The sequence below is a fragment of the Macaca thibetana genome, chromosome 1 (assembly GCF_024542745.1).
Source record: "Macaca thibetana thibetana isolate TM-01 chromosome 1, ASM2454274v1, whole genome shotgun sequence".
In the NCBI taxonomy this organism is placed as follows: Eukaryota; Metazoa; Chordata; class Mammalia; order Primates; family Cercopithecidae; genus Macaca; species Macaca thibetana.
This window is the reverse complement of record NC_065578.1, coordinates 123,745,305-123,761,678: the sequence shown is the minus strand read 5'-3', so window position 1 is coordinate 123,761,678 and position 16,374 is coordinate 123,745,305. Positions and strand designations below refer to the sequence as shown.

Sequence of the window (16,374 nt, the reverse complement as noted above, 5' to 3'; positions counted from 1 at the left end):
CCAGGAGATGGAGGTTGCAGTGAGCCGACATCGTGCCACTGCACTCCAGCCTGGGTGACAGAGCGAGACTCCACCAAAAAAAAAAAAAAACACAAATTAAAAAAAAAAAGGCTGGGCGCGGTGGCTCAAGCCTGTAATCCCAGCACTTTGGGAGGCCGAGACGGGCGGATCACGAGGTCAGGAGATCGAGACCATCCTGGCTAACACAGTGAAACCCGTCTCTACTAAAAAAAAATACAAAAACTAGCCGGGCGAGGTGGCAGGCGCCTGTAGTCCCAGCTACTTGGGAGGCTGAGGCAGGAGAATGGCGTGAACCCAGGAGGTGGAGCTTGCAGTGAGCTGAGATCCGGCCACTGCACTCCAGCCTGGGCGACAGAGCGAGACTCCATCTCAACAAAAAAAAAATTAAAAAAAAAAAGTTGAAACCTATATAAAGGAAGAGCCACATGGAGTAGTAGAAGCTGGTTTGCCCTGAGGACAAATGCCAGTGTCAGCATTATGATCATAGTCTAAGCCTTGGGCCTAAGCCAAGGGAAGGGAAGAAAAACCTGCAACTCCTGAATTAAACCTGGATTCCTGAAGGGGCTAACATAGTTCCAGGTTTATGCAAATGCAAATCCTCTCTGGAGGGAAGTATTCCTAATTAAGGTCCTCAGGATTCCCACAGATTAAACAAAATATGAGTTCAAAACCCCAAAATATAAAATAGGCCAGGCACACTGGCTCACGCCTGTAATCCCAGCACTTTGGGAGGCCGTGGCAGGTGGATTGCTTGAGGCCAGAAGTTCAAGGCCAGCCTGGCCAATATTGTGAAACCCTGTCTCTACTAAAAATACAAAAATTAGCCGGGTGTGGTGACGTGCGCCTGTAATCCCAGCTACTTGGGAGGCTGAGGCAGGAGAATCCCTTGAACCCAGGAGGCAGAGGTTGCAGTGGGCTGAGACTGCACCACTGCACTCCAGCATGGGTGACAGAGCGAGACGCCATCTCAAAACAAAAAACAAAAAAACAAAAACCCCAAAATATAAAATATACAAGTAAACAAGCTACCATGAACAGGACTCAGCAGAAAACAACAAAACGGATTTAGATATCCAAGGTAAGTTACAGAATATAAAATCCCAGCACTTTGGGAGGCTGAGGCGGCCAGATCTCAAGTCCAGGAGTTTGAGACCAGCCTGGCCAACATAGTGAAACCCTGTCTCTACTAAAAATACAAAAATTAGCTGGGAGTGGTGGCTCATGCCTGTAATTGCAGCTACTGGGGAGGCTGAGGCAGGAGAACTGCTTGAACCTGGGAGGCAGAGGTTGCAGTGAGTCAAGATTGCACCATTGCACTCTAGCCTGGGCAACAGAATGAGACTCTGTCTTAAAAAAAAAAAAGATATAACTAGAGTCATATTTTACTGACTTTTGAATAAGCCAACTTCTTTCCCCAGTTTATAAACAAGACAAATAAATGACATTATCTTATTCTGCTGGTAATTTCCTGCCCTCCCCACACCTCAATGTGCAAAACATACATACTTTCCTACCAAAGCTAGAGGCTCTGTGTGTACACAGGATAGCATAGGTTCCCATAGGGTCACCCACCATCCAAGTGCAAAACCATCTACACCTATAGTGGCTCCTTGGGATCTTACATAGAGATGAGTGATTTTTTTTTTTTTAATCAAAAGATAATTTTCTAAAAATAGGTTCAGTGAAGTGAGAAATTTTAGAGCATATCACAAATGTTAAGCTTTTTAATTTAATTTAATTTTTTTTTTTTGAGACAGTCTCCCTCTGTCACCCAGGCTGGAGTGCAGTGATGCAATCTTGGCTCACTGCAACCTCTGCCTCCTGGTTTTAAACAATTCTCCCTGCCTCAGCTTCCTGAGTATCTGGGATTACAGGCACCCACCACTAGGCCTGGCTAATTTTTATTTTTTTATTTTTATTTTTATTTTTATTTATTTTTTTTGAGACGGAGTCTCGCTCTGTCGCCCAGGCTGGAGTGCAGTGGCCGCATCTCAGCTCACTGCAAGCTCCGCCTCCCGGGTCTATGCCATTCTCCTGCCTCAGCCTCCCGAGTAGCTGGGACTACAGGCGCCCGCCACCTCACCCGGCTAGTTTTTTGTATTTTTTAGTAGAGACGGGGTTTCACCGTATTTAGCCAGGCTGGTCTCGATCTCCTGACCTTGTGATCTGCCCGTCTCAGCCTCCCAAAGTGCTGGGATTACAGGCTTGAGCCACCGCGCCCGGCCTTGTTTTGTTTTTTAAGTAGAGACAGGGTTTTGCCGTGATGGCCAGGCTGGTCTTGAACTCTTGACCTCAGGTGATCCACCCACCTCAGCCTCCCAACATGCTAGGATTACAGGCATGAGCCACCATTCCCAGCCACAAATGTTATGCTTTTAAATTTAACATGGGGGGAAAGAATAGCATTCAGTTTTACAATTTGACAACTAAGGAGACTGAGGAGAAAAAAGACAAACGTGGGGAAGGAAAACATAACTTACTCAAAATATTTATTTAAAAACCATTTTTGGCCGGGCGTGGTGGCTCATGCCTGTAATCCTAGCACTTTTTTTTTTTTTTTTTTTTTTTTTTTTTGAGACGGAGTCTCGTTCTGTCGCCCAGGCTGGAGTGCAGTGGCGCGATCTCGGCTCACTGCAAGCTCCGCCTCCCGGGTTCACGCCATTCTCCTGCCTCAGCCTCCCGAGTAGCTGGGACTACAGGCGCCCACAACCACGCCCGGCTAATTTTTTGTATTTTTAGTAGAGACGGGGTTTCACCGTGGTCTCGATCTCCTGACCTTGTGATCCGCCCGCCTCGGCCTCCCAAAGTGCTGGGATTACAGGCTTGAGCCACCACGCCCGGCAATCCTAGCACTTTGGGAGGATGAGGTAGGTGGATCACTTGAGGTCAGGAGTTTGAGACCAGCCTGGCCAACATGGTGAAACACTGTCTCTACAAAAAATACAAAAATTAGCCAGGTGTGGTGGTGGGTGACTGTAATCCCAGCTACTTAGGAAGCTGAGGCAAGAGAATGGCTCCAACCTGGGAGATGGAGTTGGCAGTGAGCTCAGATGGTGCCACTGCATTCCAGCCTGGGCAACAGAGTGAGACTCTGTCTCAAATTAAAAAGAAAAAGAAAAAGAAAAATATATATATACACATATATATTTTTTAACTAAATCATTTTTGAAAAATAACTATATTTTCCAAAACAAGAAAAAAAATCAGTGAGACAATTGGCATTGTTTTTAAAGGGGGAAATTTCTTTAATGTCAGATGGTTCTCATATCTGCTTCTCCATTCAGTCTTTGTGTGTGTGTGTGTGTAAGAGTCTTACTCTGTCACCCAGGCTGGAGTGCAGTGGCATGACTGCAGCTCACTGCAACCTCCACCTCCCAGGTTCAAGCAATTCTTCTGCCTAAGTCTTCCCACAGATGCACACCACCACGCCTGGCTAATTTTTGTGATTTTGGTAGAGACACAGTGGCTCACACCTATAATCCCAGCATTTTGGGAGGCCAAAGTGGGCAGATCATCTGAGGTTGGAAGTTTGAGACCAGCCTGGGCAACGTGGTGAAACCCTGTCTCTACTAAAAATACAAAAATTAGCTGGGCATGGTGCTGTGCATCTGTAATCCCAGCACTTTGGGAGGCCGAGGCGGGTGGATCACTGGAGACCAGCCTGGCCAACATAGTGAAACCCTGTCTCTACTAAAAATACAAAAATTAGCTGGGTGTGGTGGCGTTCACCTGTAATCCCAGCTACTTGGGAGGCTAAGGCACGACAATCGCTTGAACTCGGGAGGCAGAGTTTGCAGTGAGCTGAGATCACGCCACTCCAGCCTGGGCAACAAAGCAAGATCCTGTCTCAGAAAAAACAAAAACAAAAAACAGAAGATGATAAAAAAAACAAAACAAACAAACAAACAAAAAACCTCCAGAAAAAGGCAGAAAGACAGTCATAAAGGGATGCAAATAAATTTACACATATGGGACTGGCACAGTGGCTCATGCCTGTAATCCCAGCACTTTGGGAGGCCGAGGCGGGCAGATCACAAGTTCAAGAGATCAACACAATCCTGGCCAACATGATGAAACCCTGTCTCTACTAAAAATACAAAAATTAGCTGGGCATGGCGATGCATGCCTGTAATCCCAGCTACTTGGGAGGCTGAGGCAGAAGAATCACTTGAACCCAGGAGGCGGAGGATCCCTTCAGCTGAGATCGCGCCACTGCACTCCAGCCTAGGTGACAGAGCGAGACTCTGCAAAGGAAGGAAGGAGGGAGGAAGGAAGGGAGGGAGTGAGGGAGGGAGGGAGGGAGGAAGGGAAGGGAGGGAGTGAGGGAGGGAGGGAGGGAGGAAGGGAAGGGAGGGAGGGAGGGAGGAAGGGAAGGGAGGGAGGGAGGGAGGAAGGGAAGGGAGGGAGGGAGGGAGGGAGGGAAGGAAGGAATTTACACATATGAACCCTTAGAGCTATAAATAGGAAACTTAAACTCTTCTACTTATGTTTGTGTGTGTGTGTATTTTTAGTGGGGTGGTCTATAACTGACTAGCTATAAAAAGTTCCTGCTTCAAATTTGAACAGAGATGTTCCTGAAATTTTTTCTGTCATTGGAAAATAAGAAAACTTCCTACTATAAAAAAGGTTGTCACATGTCTTTCTACAGTGTTTCGAAAGGCTAGTCTTGTGGCTGTTTGGAAAGCTATCCCTTGAGGGGATACATGACATTTTAAACTCTAGGCTAAAGCAGGGTCATCACCTCATGATATTTGCGGGACAGCTGATTGGAAACTGGCCAAGAGCTAGTGGGCCTAACATGTGGACTGCTGATTCCCCCTACTCCAGACCAGTGGTGAGAATTGTTGTTGTTGTTGTTGTTTTTTGAGATGGAGTCTCACTCTGTTGCCCAGGCTGGAGTGCAATGGTGCAGTCTTGGCTCACTGCAACCTCCACCTCTCGGGTTTAAGTGATTCTCCTGCCTCACCCTCCCGAGTAGCTGGGATTACAGGCATGTGCCACCACGCCCAGCTAATTTTTGTATTTTTAGTAGAGATGGGGTTTCACCATGTCGGTCAGGCTGGTCTCAAACTCCTGACCTTGGTTGATCCACCCACCCTGGCTTCCCAAAGTGCTGGGATTACAGACGTTGAGCCACCATGCCAGGCCGATAATTTATTATTTTTTTTGAGACAGGGTCTCACTCCATTGTCCAGGCTGGAGTGCAGTGCTGGGATTACAGGCATGAGCCACCATGCCAGGCCGATAATTTTTTATTTTGTTTGAGACAGGGTCTCACTCCATTGTCCAGGCTGGAGTGCAGTGGCATAATCTCGGCTCACTGCAGCCTCTGTCTCCCAGGCTCAAGTGATCCTCCTACCTCAGCCTCCTAAGTAGCTGGGACTACAGGTGCATGCCATGCCAGCTAGGCTAATTTTTGTATTTTGTAGAGATGTGGTTTCACCATGTTGCCCAGGCTGGTCTCAAACCCCTGAGCCCAAGCAATCCGCCCACCTCAGCCTCCCAAAGTGCTGGGATTAGAGGTGTCAGCCACTGAGCCCAGCCGACAAATTTAAACTATCTTTGGCACTCTTGTCCCCATTCTTTGTTCATCTTTCATACTGTACTCCCACTTTAACCTAGCTTGTCTGCTTGCCCTCTCCTCATGATATGAACAAATTCCCATTTCTGTTCTTCAACATACAATTTTTTTGCTTTCAGAATGCTCACTCGTCTTTTATTTTGCTGGGTTATATCCAATATCTATTCTAAGACCTGACTCACAATATTTCTAAGAAGCCTTCCATTCATTCATTCACCATATACTGATGTGTCTGTGTGTGTGTGTGTGTGTGTGTATGTGTGTGTGTCCATACACATATAGGCCTTCCAAATTAACTTAAACTCTACTATGTTCCTTCAACAATTAGGTTAGGTACCCCATTTGTTCTACTGTTGTACATTCTGCATGTTTTACACAGGCATTTTCAAGCTATTACACTTTATTCTGCCTTCCAATTAAACATTGTAAGTAGTGACTCTTTCATCATCTATCCTGTATGATTGTCCCAATAATTAATAATAAAGTATTATAGTAGCAACTTGTACTCTCTTGATCCTCACAAAACCCTGTAATGGGCTAATATTACTTCATCCATATGTCTTCTTTGTAGACATAGAAACTGAGGTTCAAAGAGGTTACATTAGTTATTCCAAATCAAACAGCTTGTAAGTGGCAGGGAAGATGGCATTCAAGACCCGGGCTCAAGTAACTAGCCTCAATGTATTATGTAAGGCCCTAACGAGGGGCATTGAATATTAAGTAAAGCCTAGGAAAGACGTTGAGACAGAGGTTCTGAGGACAAAGAGGGCTCTAAATCAACAATGTTAACCGAAAAATACACAAAGCTGGCTGGGTGAGGTGACTCAGGCCTATAATCCCAGCACTTTGGTACCTGAGGCCGGCAGATTGCTTGAGGCTAGCAGTTAGAGACCAGCGTGGGCAACATAGCAAGACCCTGTCTTTACAAAACAAACAAACGAAAATTACACAAAAGCAACACCAGAGGCCCATTTGCATGGCGTGTTTTTGTTTATTTGTTTCGCCTAATATGGCTTCGTTTTGTTTGGAAGAAGGGATTGTGCCCTCCAAGCCTTTGCCATTTCACTCACCTCTCCCAACCTGGCCCTGTCCAGCCCCTCCCAGGAGGGCTCGGCGTATGGATGCTGGAGGTCACAGGCTGCCCAGGCTGGTGGTGACCTCGGAGGCAGAACCACGGCCTCGAGTCGGGCCTCTCTAACGGCGAAAGACTGACGCGGTCGGACCGCGCCATTCCCGAAACGTTAAGGGGTTTAACCTCCGCATCGTCCTCAAAGATGAGTAGGAAAAGGGCAGTGAGGGAGAACGTCTTCCCCGTCCGCCGTCTTCCTGCTCGCCCTTCTTGAAACCCAACGTCCATCCCACGGCCTGATTTACTAAGGGAGTCTTGTAGCGTAGGGGATGGGGAAAAGTCATTGATTACGGTAATTTGGTTGGTTACTCAAACGGTCATTTACATATAATTTGCATGTTAATATACTTCTGGAAGTATGCATATGTCCATACTTCTCTAACAGGGCACGCACGCCCGCCAGCTCACCCTACTTATGCAGCAAATTTTACTTCTCTCTCGGCTTCTTTAGCCTCGCAAACGCTATCGCTTAGGCCCGCTTCATAAAGATTGTCCCCTCCTCCCACCCGTAAGCTCCTCCCTTCGCCCTCTCTCCCTCGCGAGCTTCCAAACATCTTTTCCCCGCCCCCTTTTCTATTTCTGAACAGGCATGTTCCGGGCAGCTCACCCGACTCCTTAGATTACTATGGGATCGGTAGGGTCCTGAGCGTTGGAGAAGCAGGAAAGCTTATCCTGGGAAGAAGGGCTTGGCTTGGATTTAGGAAAAGAATACTACATCGAGACCTGCTGGGGAATTTTATTTTATTTTATTATTATTATTATTTTTGTCTTGGTTGTACTGAGGGAGGAAGAGGAGGTTGTGTGGCCCGGTCGACTTGTGGCAGCCTGAAGGCCCCTTCAGGCGGCGCCGCGGGCAGCCCCGCAGCCGGGGCCTGGTGCAGCCGCCGCGGCCGCTGTCAGGGAAGCGCAGGCGACCAATGGAACCCGGGAGCGGTCGCTGCTGCTGAGGCGGCGGTGTCGGCAGTCCGACCGCGACTGCCCGCACCCCCTCCGCGGGGGTCCCCCAGAGGTAAGCTACTCCTCCTCCATGAGTCACCTTTGCCCTGTTGGGGGGGTGGTCGCTCTCCCACCCTGTCCCGCACAGTCTTCTCCACCTGAGTTCGACTACGAAACTGCCCTCCTGGTGTCAACTGCACCCCGGGTTCCTTCTCCACCCTTTCCTCTCAGGCCTGGGGTCCTCCTCCGCTTTTTGGCTTCCTCTTCTATTAGCTCCTCCCTCCGCCTCGGGGATTCCCCCCTCCCTTACTCTTATCCCTGTTGCCTACATCTCGAATTATTCTTTTTTTAAGTCATGAACCCTTTCCACATCAGACGACTCCCATAGGCCCATCCTTGTCCTTCTTCGTCGTCTCTGCCCCTGCCCCAAACCTATTCCATGGACTCCACCTTTACCTCTTTTCCTGGTTTGCCCTTTTCTTCCGATGTCCCTGTGCAACTCCAGCACTGGGTTCCCATTTCCCTGAGACAGCGATTGTATCCCTGTCTTCCTGTGCTGCCTCTGATTCCATTACCTCACCGTCACCCACCCACCCAGCCAGCTCCTGGCTTCCAAGAATTGCCTGTTCCCTTCTCCTCAAGGGATCTCGGGCCCTTGTCATCAATCCCAAAGTGCCATTTACATTCTTACTTTGAACCTAGTCCTCACCCTTCTCTGGATGCATTATGATCCCTACCCTTAACTTTCTGTAGCTTCTCTTTCTGCCTCCTCAATCACCCAACCTTCTAGAGGTTTCTGTCTGTAGGGGAGAGGTTTGACAGTGCCCTTCCCATTCAGGATTTCCACCTTTGACACCTCCCTCGAGTTTCAAGGATTTTGCTGATCCTTGTGACATTTGGTTCTGTTTTTCCCGTGGTCTTCTTGCGTTCTCTGTCACACTCTTTATCTCCACATACCACTTATTTCAGGATCAACTAAACCTTGAACTAAGAAGAAAAATGTGTTGTGAACAGGGGGAGCCTCAGCTGCCTCAGGCCGTTCAGGACAGAAGGGTGTTTCTGAAGGCCGGAGCAAGTTTTGAAGAAGTCCCTATCAGATTACACTTGGTTGACTACTCCGGAGCAGCCACTAGGAGGGATGAACAGGCCTGCGTGGAAATTGAATGAGATTGTGAGAAATCTTGTTTCAGATTATTTAATTTTAGGCTTTTGTTAAAGGAATCACAGAATAGAGTGCCTTCCCACCCCTGTCCAGATCCATGAGGAATCAGTTTACTCTTGTGGTTTACTAGAATAGTTTTGGTTGGGGTTCCATAAGAACTCAGGCCTGGAGTGGGGTAAGGGTGTAACTGGAAAAAGGAACATGAGACAATGGAAAGAGCTTATACATTCACAATCAGGACTCCTGGGTTCAGCATGTGACTTCCTCACTTGACCTCTAAAGCGATCCTTTTGGAAAATGGCCCACTCTCTATAGGCATCAGTGCAGTAATAAGTTGGTAGCAGGATGTGGGTTGGGGGAAAAATCAGATTTGGTTTCTTTGTTTACAAAACATTTTGGGTTCCCCAGGCAAAAGGTATTTATTAGTGATGATTTAGTCATCCAGAGAATTTTCCTTCACCTTGATCTTTCTGTGGGATGTTTCTAGTCCACAACCAGGGGTGTAAGTCATTTTGAAAGACAAGCTCCAGGACTGCTTCTTTCATCTGCTTTGCTTTTTCGCCCAGTGCATTAAGTGGCTGATTTTCTGTGCTGTTCCTCATGTACTTGATCCATAACTCCAGATTCTATAGGTGGAAAGTATGTTTGTGGGAAAGCACTTCAAGGAAACTGGCTGGAAAAGAGAACTTGGAGTGAACTGAGACTTAGGCAACTAGTTGCTGCCATGTCTCTCTCAGCCTGTGATAGTGAAAGGGCACATAAGATTCCATTCAGTTTCTAATTCTAGGCCTGTTTGGGAGTAGTTATGTCATCTTATCCCACTTCCTTTCTCTTCCTTGTTGTTAGCCATGGTACAATCTCCTCATAATTCCCCTTATTAGAAGAAGCTTTCCTGCCGGGCGCAGTGGCTCACGCCTATAGTCCCAGCATGTTGGGAGGCTGAGGCAGGCAGCTCACCCGAGGTCAGGAGTTCGAGACCAGCCTGGCCAACATGGTGAAACCCCGTCTCTACTAAAAATACAAAAAATTAGCCAGGCATGGTGGTGGGCTTCTGTAATCCCAGCTACTCAGGAGGCTGAGGCAGGATAATTACTTGAATCCAGGAGGCGGAGGTTGCAGTGAGCCGAGATCATGCCAGTGTACTCCAGCCTGGGTGACTGAGTGAAACTCTGTCTCAGGGGGAAAAAAAAAAAGAAAAAAGGAGAAGAAGCTTTCCTCCTTGGAAGCATCTCCAACCAGAAATCGTATTTGCTCTCGTTTCCCTGCTTTCTTCTTAGAGTTGGGTCCACACTCCATGAGAATGCTGAACACCATGCAAAGCAGCAAATTGAGATTCCTTGATTTGGGGAAGAGATTTGGGAGGAACCCTTCAATAATTGGCATGGGACAAGAGGGGACCCAGTCCAAGTGTATTTGGGACCCGCAGTAGGGAGGAACAATTCAGAGAGAGGTGAGTGCGCAGGCTGCTTTCTTTGCCATCTGTCTGTTCCAGTAGTGGCTCCCAGAGCTGGCTTGGGCTATCTGGCTGGAATCTGCTTATACCAGCTCCATGGCTCAGCACAGAGTTCTCAGCCTGAATCAATATTGACTTAACTACCATGAGACCACTGCCTTCCCTACCCTCCTGCTAGTTGCTTGAGAATGCCCTCTCCTCTAATGCCCGCACTCTCTTGGGCCTTGTGTCAGCATTTACCTGGATCCTGGTAGGGCTGGAGCTGGCTTCACTGCCGGGCCCTGAGTTTCTATAAGGAAAAAGGAGTGCTCAATCTCTACCTTTACCATTGAGGTCAAAGGGGAGAGATGAGTTGAGACATCCTTAAAGGAAGGTTTGAATTAGACCTTAAGACTTGAGGAGGTACTCCTCAACAGCAGAACAGGCAGCCAAAGATGATATGGAGTCTCTTTTGAGGAGCAACCTCTCTTTAAAAATTATTTTTGGGCCTGGCACCGTGGCTCATGCCTGTATTCCCAGCACTTGGGGAGGCCGAGGTGGGCGGATCACTTGAGGTCAGGAGTTGGAGACCAGCCTGGCATGTTCGAGATAACATGGTGAAACTCCGTCTCTACTAAAAATACAAAAATTAGCTAGATGTGGTGGCGTGTGCCTGTAATCCCAGCTACTCGGGAGGCTGAGGCAGAGAATCGCTTGAACCTGGGAGGCGGAAGTTGCAGTGAGCTGAGATGGCGCCACTGCACTCCAGCCTGGGTGACAGAGTGAGACTCCATCTCAAAAAAAATTTTTTTTGAAGGAATGCATGCATTTGGTAACAAATCCAATGGTACTCAAAGAGTTTATGAAGAAAAACAACAGTCCTGTTTCTGTTCATCCCTATTCCTGTTCTCACAGAGTTAACCTCTTTAATTATCTCAGTGTTCTGAAGGTTGTCACTATAGCTTTAGATAAAATGCTAGTTCCTCTGTTTCTTTGTTTTTTTGGGGTTTTTTTTTGTTGTTGTTGTTGTTTTTGTTTGTTTGTTTTGAGATGGAGTCTCACTCTGTCGCCCAGGCTAGAGTGCAGTGGCAGGATCTCGGCTCACTGCAACCTCTGCCTTTGGGTTCAAGCAATTCTCCTGCCTCAACCTCCCGAGTAGCTGGGATTACAGATGCCCACCACCGCACCTGGCTAATTTTTTTCCTTTTTTGGTAGAGATGGGGTTTCACCATGTTGGCCAGGCTTGTCACGAACTCCTGACCTCAGTTGATCCACCCGCCCTGGCTTCCCAGAGTGCTGGGATTACAGCGATCTCGGCCCACTGCAACCTCCGCCTCCCAGGTTTAAGTGATTCTCCTGCCTCAGCCTCCCAGGTAGCTGGGATTACAGGTACCCGCCACCACGCCTGCCTAATTTTTTGTATTTTTTAGTAGAGACGGGGTTTCACCATGTTGGCCAGGCTGGTCACAAAGTGCTGACCTCAGGTGATCCACCTACCTCAGCCCCACAGAGTGCTGGGATTATAGGCACAAGCCACTGCGCCTGGCTGTTTGTTCCTCTATTTCTTTACTTATTGTTACAAACAAGGATTTAGCTTTAGAGGATATACCCCTCATTTACATAATTATGTAATTGTTTTTATTTCTTCTACTGGACACCTGTGTAACTTTAAATAATATTTACTATATTTGAACCTCTCTTTCTTTTCCATTAATTTTTGACAGTCTCTCTTAATTCACCTTGTAGAATGAATGTCAGATATTGGTTTCCTTACCTGTTTTTCCATCTCTTGTGGATCCATCTCAGAGGATTATAAGATGTATAAAAAAAGGATAGCAGAGTCTATTGTGGTGGCTCATGCCTTGTAATCTCAGCACTTTGGGAGGCCCAAGTGGGGATAGCTTGAGGCCAGGAAGAAGCTTTCCTCCTTGGAAGCATCCCCAACCAGAAATCATATAGCGAGCCATGATTCCACCACTGCACTCCAACCTGGGCAACAGAGTAAGAGCCTGTCTCTTAAAAAAGAAAAAGGAAAAAAAAAAAGCAAGGGGTAGGGAAATAAAGGATGCTTTAAAAGGAGGAAAATTGAGCCTGCCTGCCTGCTTGGAAGCAGGGCACTATATCAGATGATCTCTTAAAGCCATTATATGAAAATATAAAAACATAAAAATATCAGAATTGGCTCAAACCAATCCATATTTATCTAGTCCATGGAAAAAGATTTGCAAAAGAGAGTGGTGATTAACTGGGTGAGGGGATTGATTTGGGGGCTCTTTACCATTCTGTCCTAGCAGAGACTGATCCAATAAGTCCTTCAGTGGAGGCGAGTAGAAAGTTGTTTGCCTAGAATCTTTCGAGGTGATAGGAAATGGGGAGCTAGGTTAACCAATATAAGTGTATATCTTCTCTGTTTTCTCCAGCTGCTGCTCTGCCTGACCTGTAACAATTCCTTGTCACTCAGACCAGAATTCCCTGCTTTGCCCAGTTGGGAGCTGTGGAACTCAGTCAGTTGTCAACACTTCCCATCTTCCACCCCCTTTTCCTAGGGGCCAGCTGTTAGGCTGTGGAACAAGGGCGGCCTCTTCCATTTCCCTTCCAGTCTAACTGGAAGGAGAATTTAGGTTCCCAGTGTGAAGCGTAGAGCCTCAGTTGTCTGAACTCCCTTGAAGGCCATAGGAGTCATTTAATATTAAAAATTTAGATTGTCTTCTGTCACTTTTTCTTATTCCTCTGACTTAGAAGGGGAAGGCTGTTGAATACAGGACTTTTTCCTTCACTTTTTCTTTTGCTTTCTAGTCCTTTCACTTCCTTTATAACAGTTACCCTCAAAGGCATTTTTTTTTTCTTTTTGAGAGAGTCTCACTCTGTTGCCCAGGCTGGAGTACAGTGGTGCAGTCTCGGCTCACTGCAAGCTCCACCTCCCGGGTTCACACCGTTCTCCTGTCTCAGCCTCCCGAGTAGCTGGGACTACAGGCGCCCACCACCAGCCCGGCTAATTTTTTGTATTTTTAGTAGAGACAGGGTTTCACCGTGTTAGCCAGGATGGTCTCGATCTCCTGACCTCGTGATCTGCCCATCTTGGCCTCCCAAAGTGCTGGGATTACAGGCGAGAGCTACCACGTCTGTAATGTAAAAATATGCCCACAGAGGCATATTTTCTTGGCATTCAAAAATAAATGAACCAGGTTGGGCATGGTGGCTCACACCTGTAATCCCAGCACTTTGGGAGGTCGATTGCTTGAGGCAAGGAGTTCAGGACCAGCCTGAGCAACAGAGCGAGACCCTGTGTCTATAAAACAATTTTTTAAATTAAAAAAATTGAAGAAAATGAATGAACTGATGTTGAGAACCATATCTGGATCTTGGTTTTGGAGAATCCCTTTCCCATTTTTTTTTTTGAGATGGAATCTTGCTCTGTCGCCAGGGTGGAGAGCACACAGTGGCACGATTGGACTCCCTGCAACCTCCGCCTCCCGAGTTCAAGCGATTCTCCTGCCTCAGCCTCCTGAGTAGCTGGGACTACAGGCGTGCGCCACCACGTCCAGCTAATTTTTGTCTTTTGAGTAGAGATGGGGTTTCACTATATTGACCAGGATGGTCTCGATTTCTTGACCTTGTGATCCACCCACCTCGGCCTTCCAAAGTGCTGGGATTACCCATGCCTAGCCTATTTATTGTTATTACTACTATTATTATTATTATTTGAGACAGTTTCGCTCTTGTTGTTCAGGCTGGAGTGCAATGGCATGATCTCAGCTCACTGCAACCTTCGCCTCCCGGGTTCAAGGGATTCTCCTGTCTCAGCCTCCCGAATAGCTGGGATTACAGGCATGCACCACCAAGCCCAGCTAATTTTTTATTTTTAGTAGAGAGGAGGTTTCTCCATGTTGGTCAGGCTGGTCTGGAACTCCCGACCTCAGGTGATCCGCCCGCCTTGGCCTCCCAAAGTGCTGGGATTACAGGGGTGAGTCACTGCGCTGGCCATCTTTTATTATTTAAATTGCTAAAGCAGGCTGGGTGTGGTAGCTCATACCTATAATCTTAGCACTTTGGGAGGCTGAGCCGGGAAGATCACTTTGAGCCCAGGAGTTTGAGACCAGCATGGCCAACATGGCGAGACCTCGTCTCTACCAAAAAAATATAAAAATTAGCTGGGTGTGGTGGTGAGTGCCTGTAGTCCCAGCTACTCGGGAGGCTGAGGTGGAAGGATCACTTGAGCCCACGAAGTGGAGACTGCAGTGAGCTATGATCTCACCGCTGCACCACACCCTGGGCAACAGAGCCAGACCCTGTCTCAAAAAAAAAGAAAAAAAAAATAGGCCAGGAACAGTGGCTCACGCCTGTAATCCCAACACTTTGGGAGGCTGAGGCGGGTACTTTGGGAGTCTGAGGCCAGGAGTTCAAGACCAGCCTGGCCAACATGGTGAAACCCCATCTCTACTAAAAATACAAAAATTAGCTGGGCATGGTGGTGCATGCCTGTAATCCCAGCTACTCAAGCTAAGGCATGAGAATTGCTTGAGCCTGGGAGGTGGAGGTTGCAGTGAGCTGAGATCATGCCACTGCACTCCAGCCTGGGCAACAGAGTGAAACCCTGTCTCAAAAAAAATAAAACATAAGGCCAGGCACGGTGACTCACATCTGTAATCCTAGCACTTTGGGAGGCCGAGGCAGGCGGATCACTTGAGGTCAGGAGTTTGAGACTAGCTTGGCCAACGTGGTGAAACCCGTCTCTACAAAAAATACAAAAATTAGCCGGGCATGGTGGTGGGTGCCTGTAATCCCAGCTACTTGGGAGGCTGAGGCAGGAGAATCGCTTGAACGCAGGAGGCGGAGGTTGCAGTGAGCTGACATTGTGCCACTGCACTCCACTCCAGCCAGGGCAACAGAGCGAGACTCTGTCTCAAAAAAAAAAAATAAATAAAGTAAAATAAAAATAATAGTAATAAAATAGTAAATAACTAAAGCAATTTAACCCTATTCCCTTTAACACCTTCTTCTCTATATGACTTGCTTCAGATGCAGGCAGTGCCTGGGTTCCTGAGAGGCCAGGGAAGAGGCCCAGCTCCAGTTGGGTGGTTTCTAGTGGCAGAGCTGCTTATGTAGGAGAGGAGTCTGTTTTTCCTGCAGCTCTCAACATTGTCTGGCTCCCTGAGGAGTAAAAGCTGCCGGGAGGGAGAGTCTGTTCCGTAGCAAAATCCTCTGAATACTGTGATGTGATTCTTAGCTGAGCCCTGGGAGTTTTTCTTTTGCCTGTGAGATAAAAGAGGTGATAGTATCCTTATTTGCCTTCCTGGTGCTGGTAATAATCCCAATCATAGTTAATTGAGGCAGGCATCTGCTAAATTTTCTAGTGAGGTCTGAGACACTATATGTGGGAGAATGTCTGAACTGTATTTCCCCTGAAAGTTTTGAAAAGTGGACTTCTATGAGCTTTCAGTGACTTAAAAGTCTGTGGAATAGAGGGAGAGGAAAGGATGTACCAACCATAGAGACTGAGAAAAAGAAGTTGATTGTTTAAGATGATTGAGGCTATCACATGAGTTTCTAAGCAGACCTAAAAGGTAGTGGTCCCAGTTGAATCAGTGACCCTCTGATGAGAGTGCCCTATGAAGGCGTGGCAGGGAATGATTAAAGCTTCCTTCTTATTATTCCCGTGCAACTCATAGTTGCGAGTAGAGACATAGCCACATGGGCAGCCATGCTGGGTCTACTGCTCAGAGGGCACTACCTAATTTCGGGAGAGAGCATAGTGAAAGAGTTGCCACCTTCTTACCAATACCAAGCTCAAGCTGCATCAGGGATATTAAATTCAGGAATGAACTTGCTTGGCAGAGTTGGCAGAAAGAAACAGAAATAGCCTTTTTTGGTGTTCTCTGAGAACAGAAGAGTTCCCCATCCATCTTTCTGCAAAACTTTAGTGGTGACTGCTGGGAGGCAGGAAGCTGGACTATATGATAATGGGCAGTGAATAGTAACCTTGGGCCGGGTGCGGTGTCTCATGCCTGTAATCCCAGCACTTTGGGAGGCTGATGCGGGCGAATCACGAGGTCAGGAGATCAAGACCATCCTGGCTAACACGGTGAAACCCCGCCTCTACTAAAAATACAAAA

At 47.3% G+C, this 16,374-nt stretch overlaps 1 protein-coding gene across 8 annotated transcripts in view; it reads left to right on the top strand.

Moving 5' to 3' along the window:
* Positions 1–7,413: 7,413 nt before the first annotated feature.
* The window catches only part of PI4KB (phosphatidylinositol 4-kinase beta), a 36,204-nt gene continuing 27,243 nt past the window's right edge, over positions 7,414–16,374 (top strand). For 2 of the 8 annotated variants that reach the window (XM_050749838.1, XM_050749818.1), the window contains exons 1-2: positions 7,414–7,740; positions 8,637–8,838. In XM_050749838.1, the coding sequence (XP_050605795.1) occupies positions 8,831–8,838 (8 nt within the window). In that variant the 5' untranslated portion in view covers positions 7,414–7,740; positions 8,637–8,830. Of the gene's footprint in view, positions 7,741–8,636; positions 8,839–10,106; positions 10,280–16,374 lie in introns of those variants that run through there. The other 6 variants (XM_050749828.1, XM_050749791.1, XM_050749800.1 and 3 more) reach the window with 5 other exon arrangements.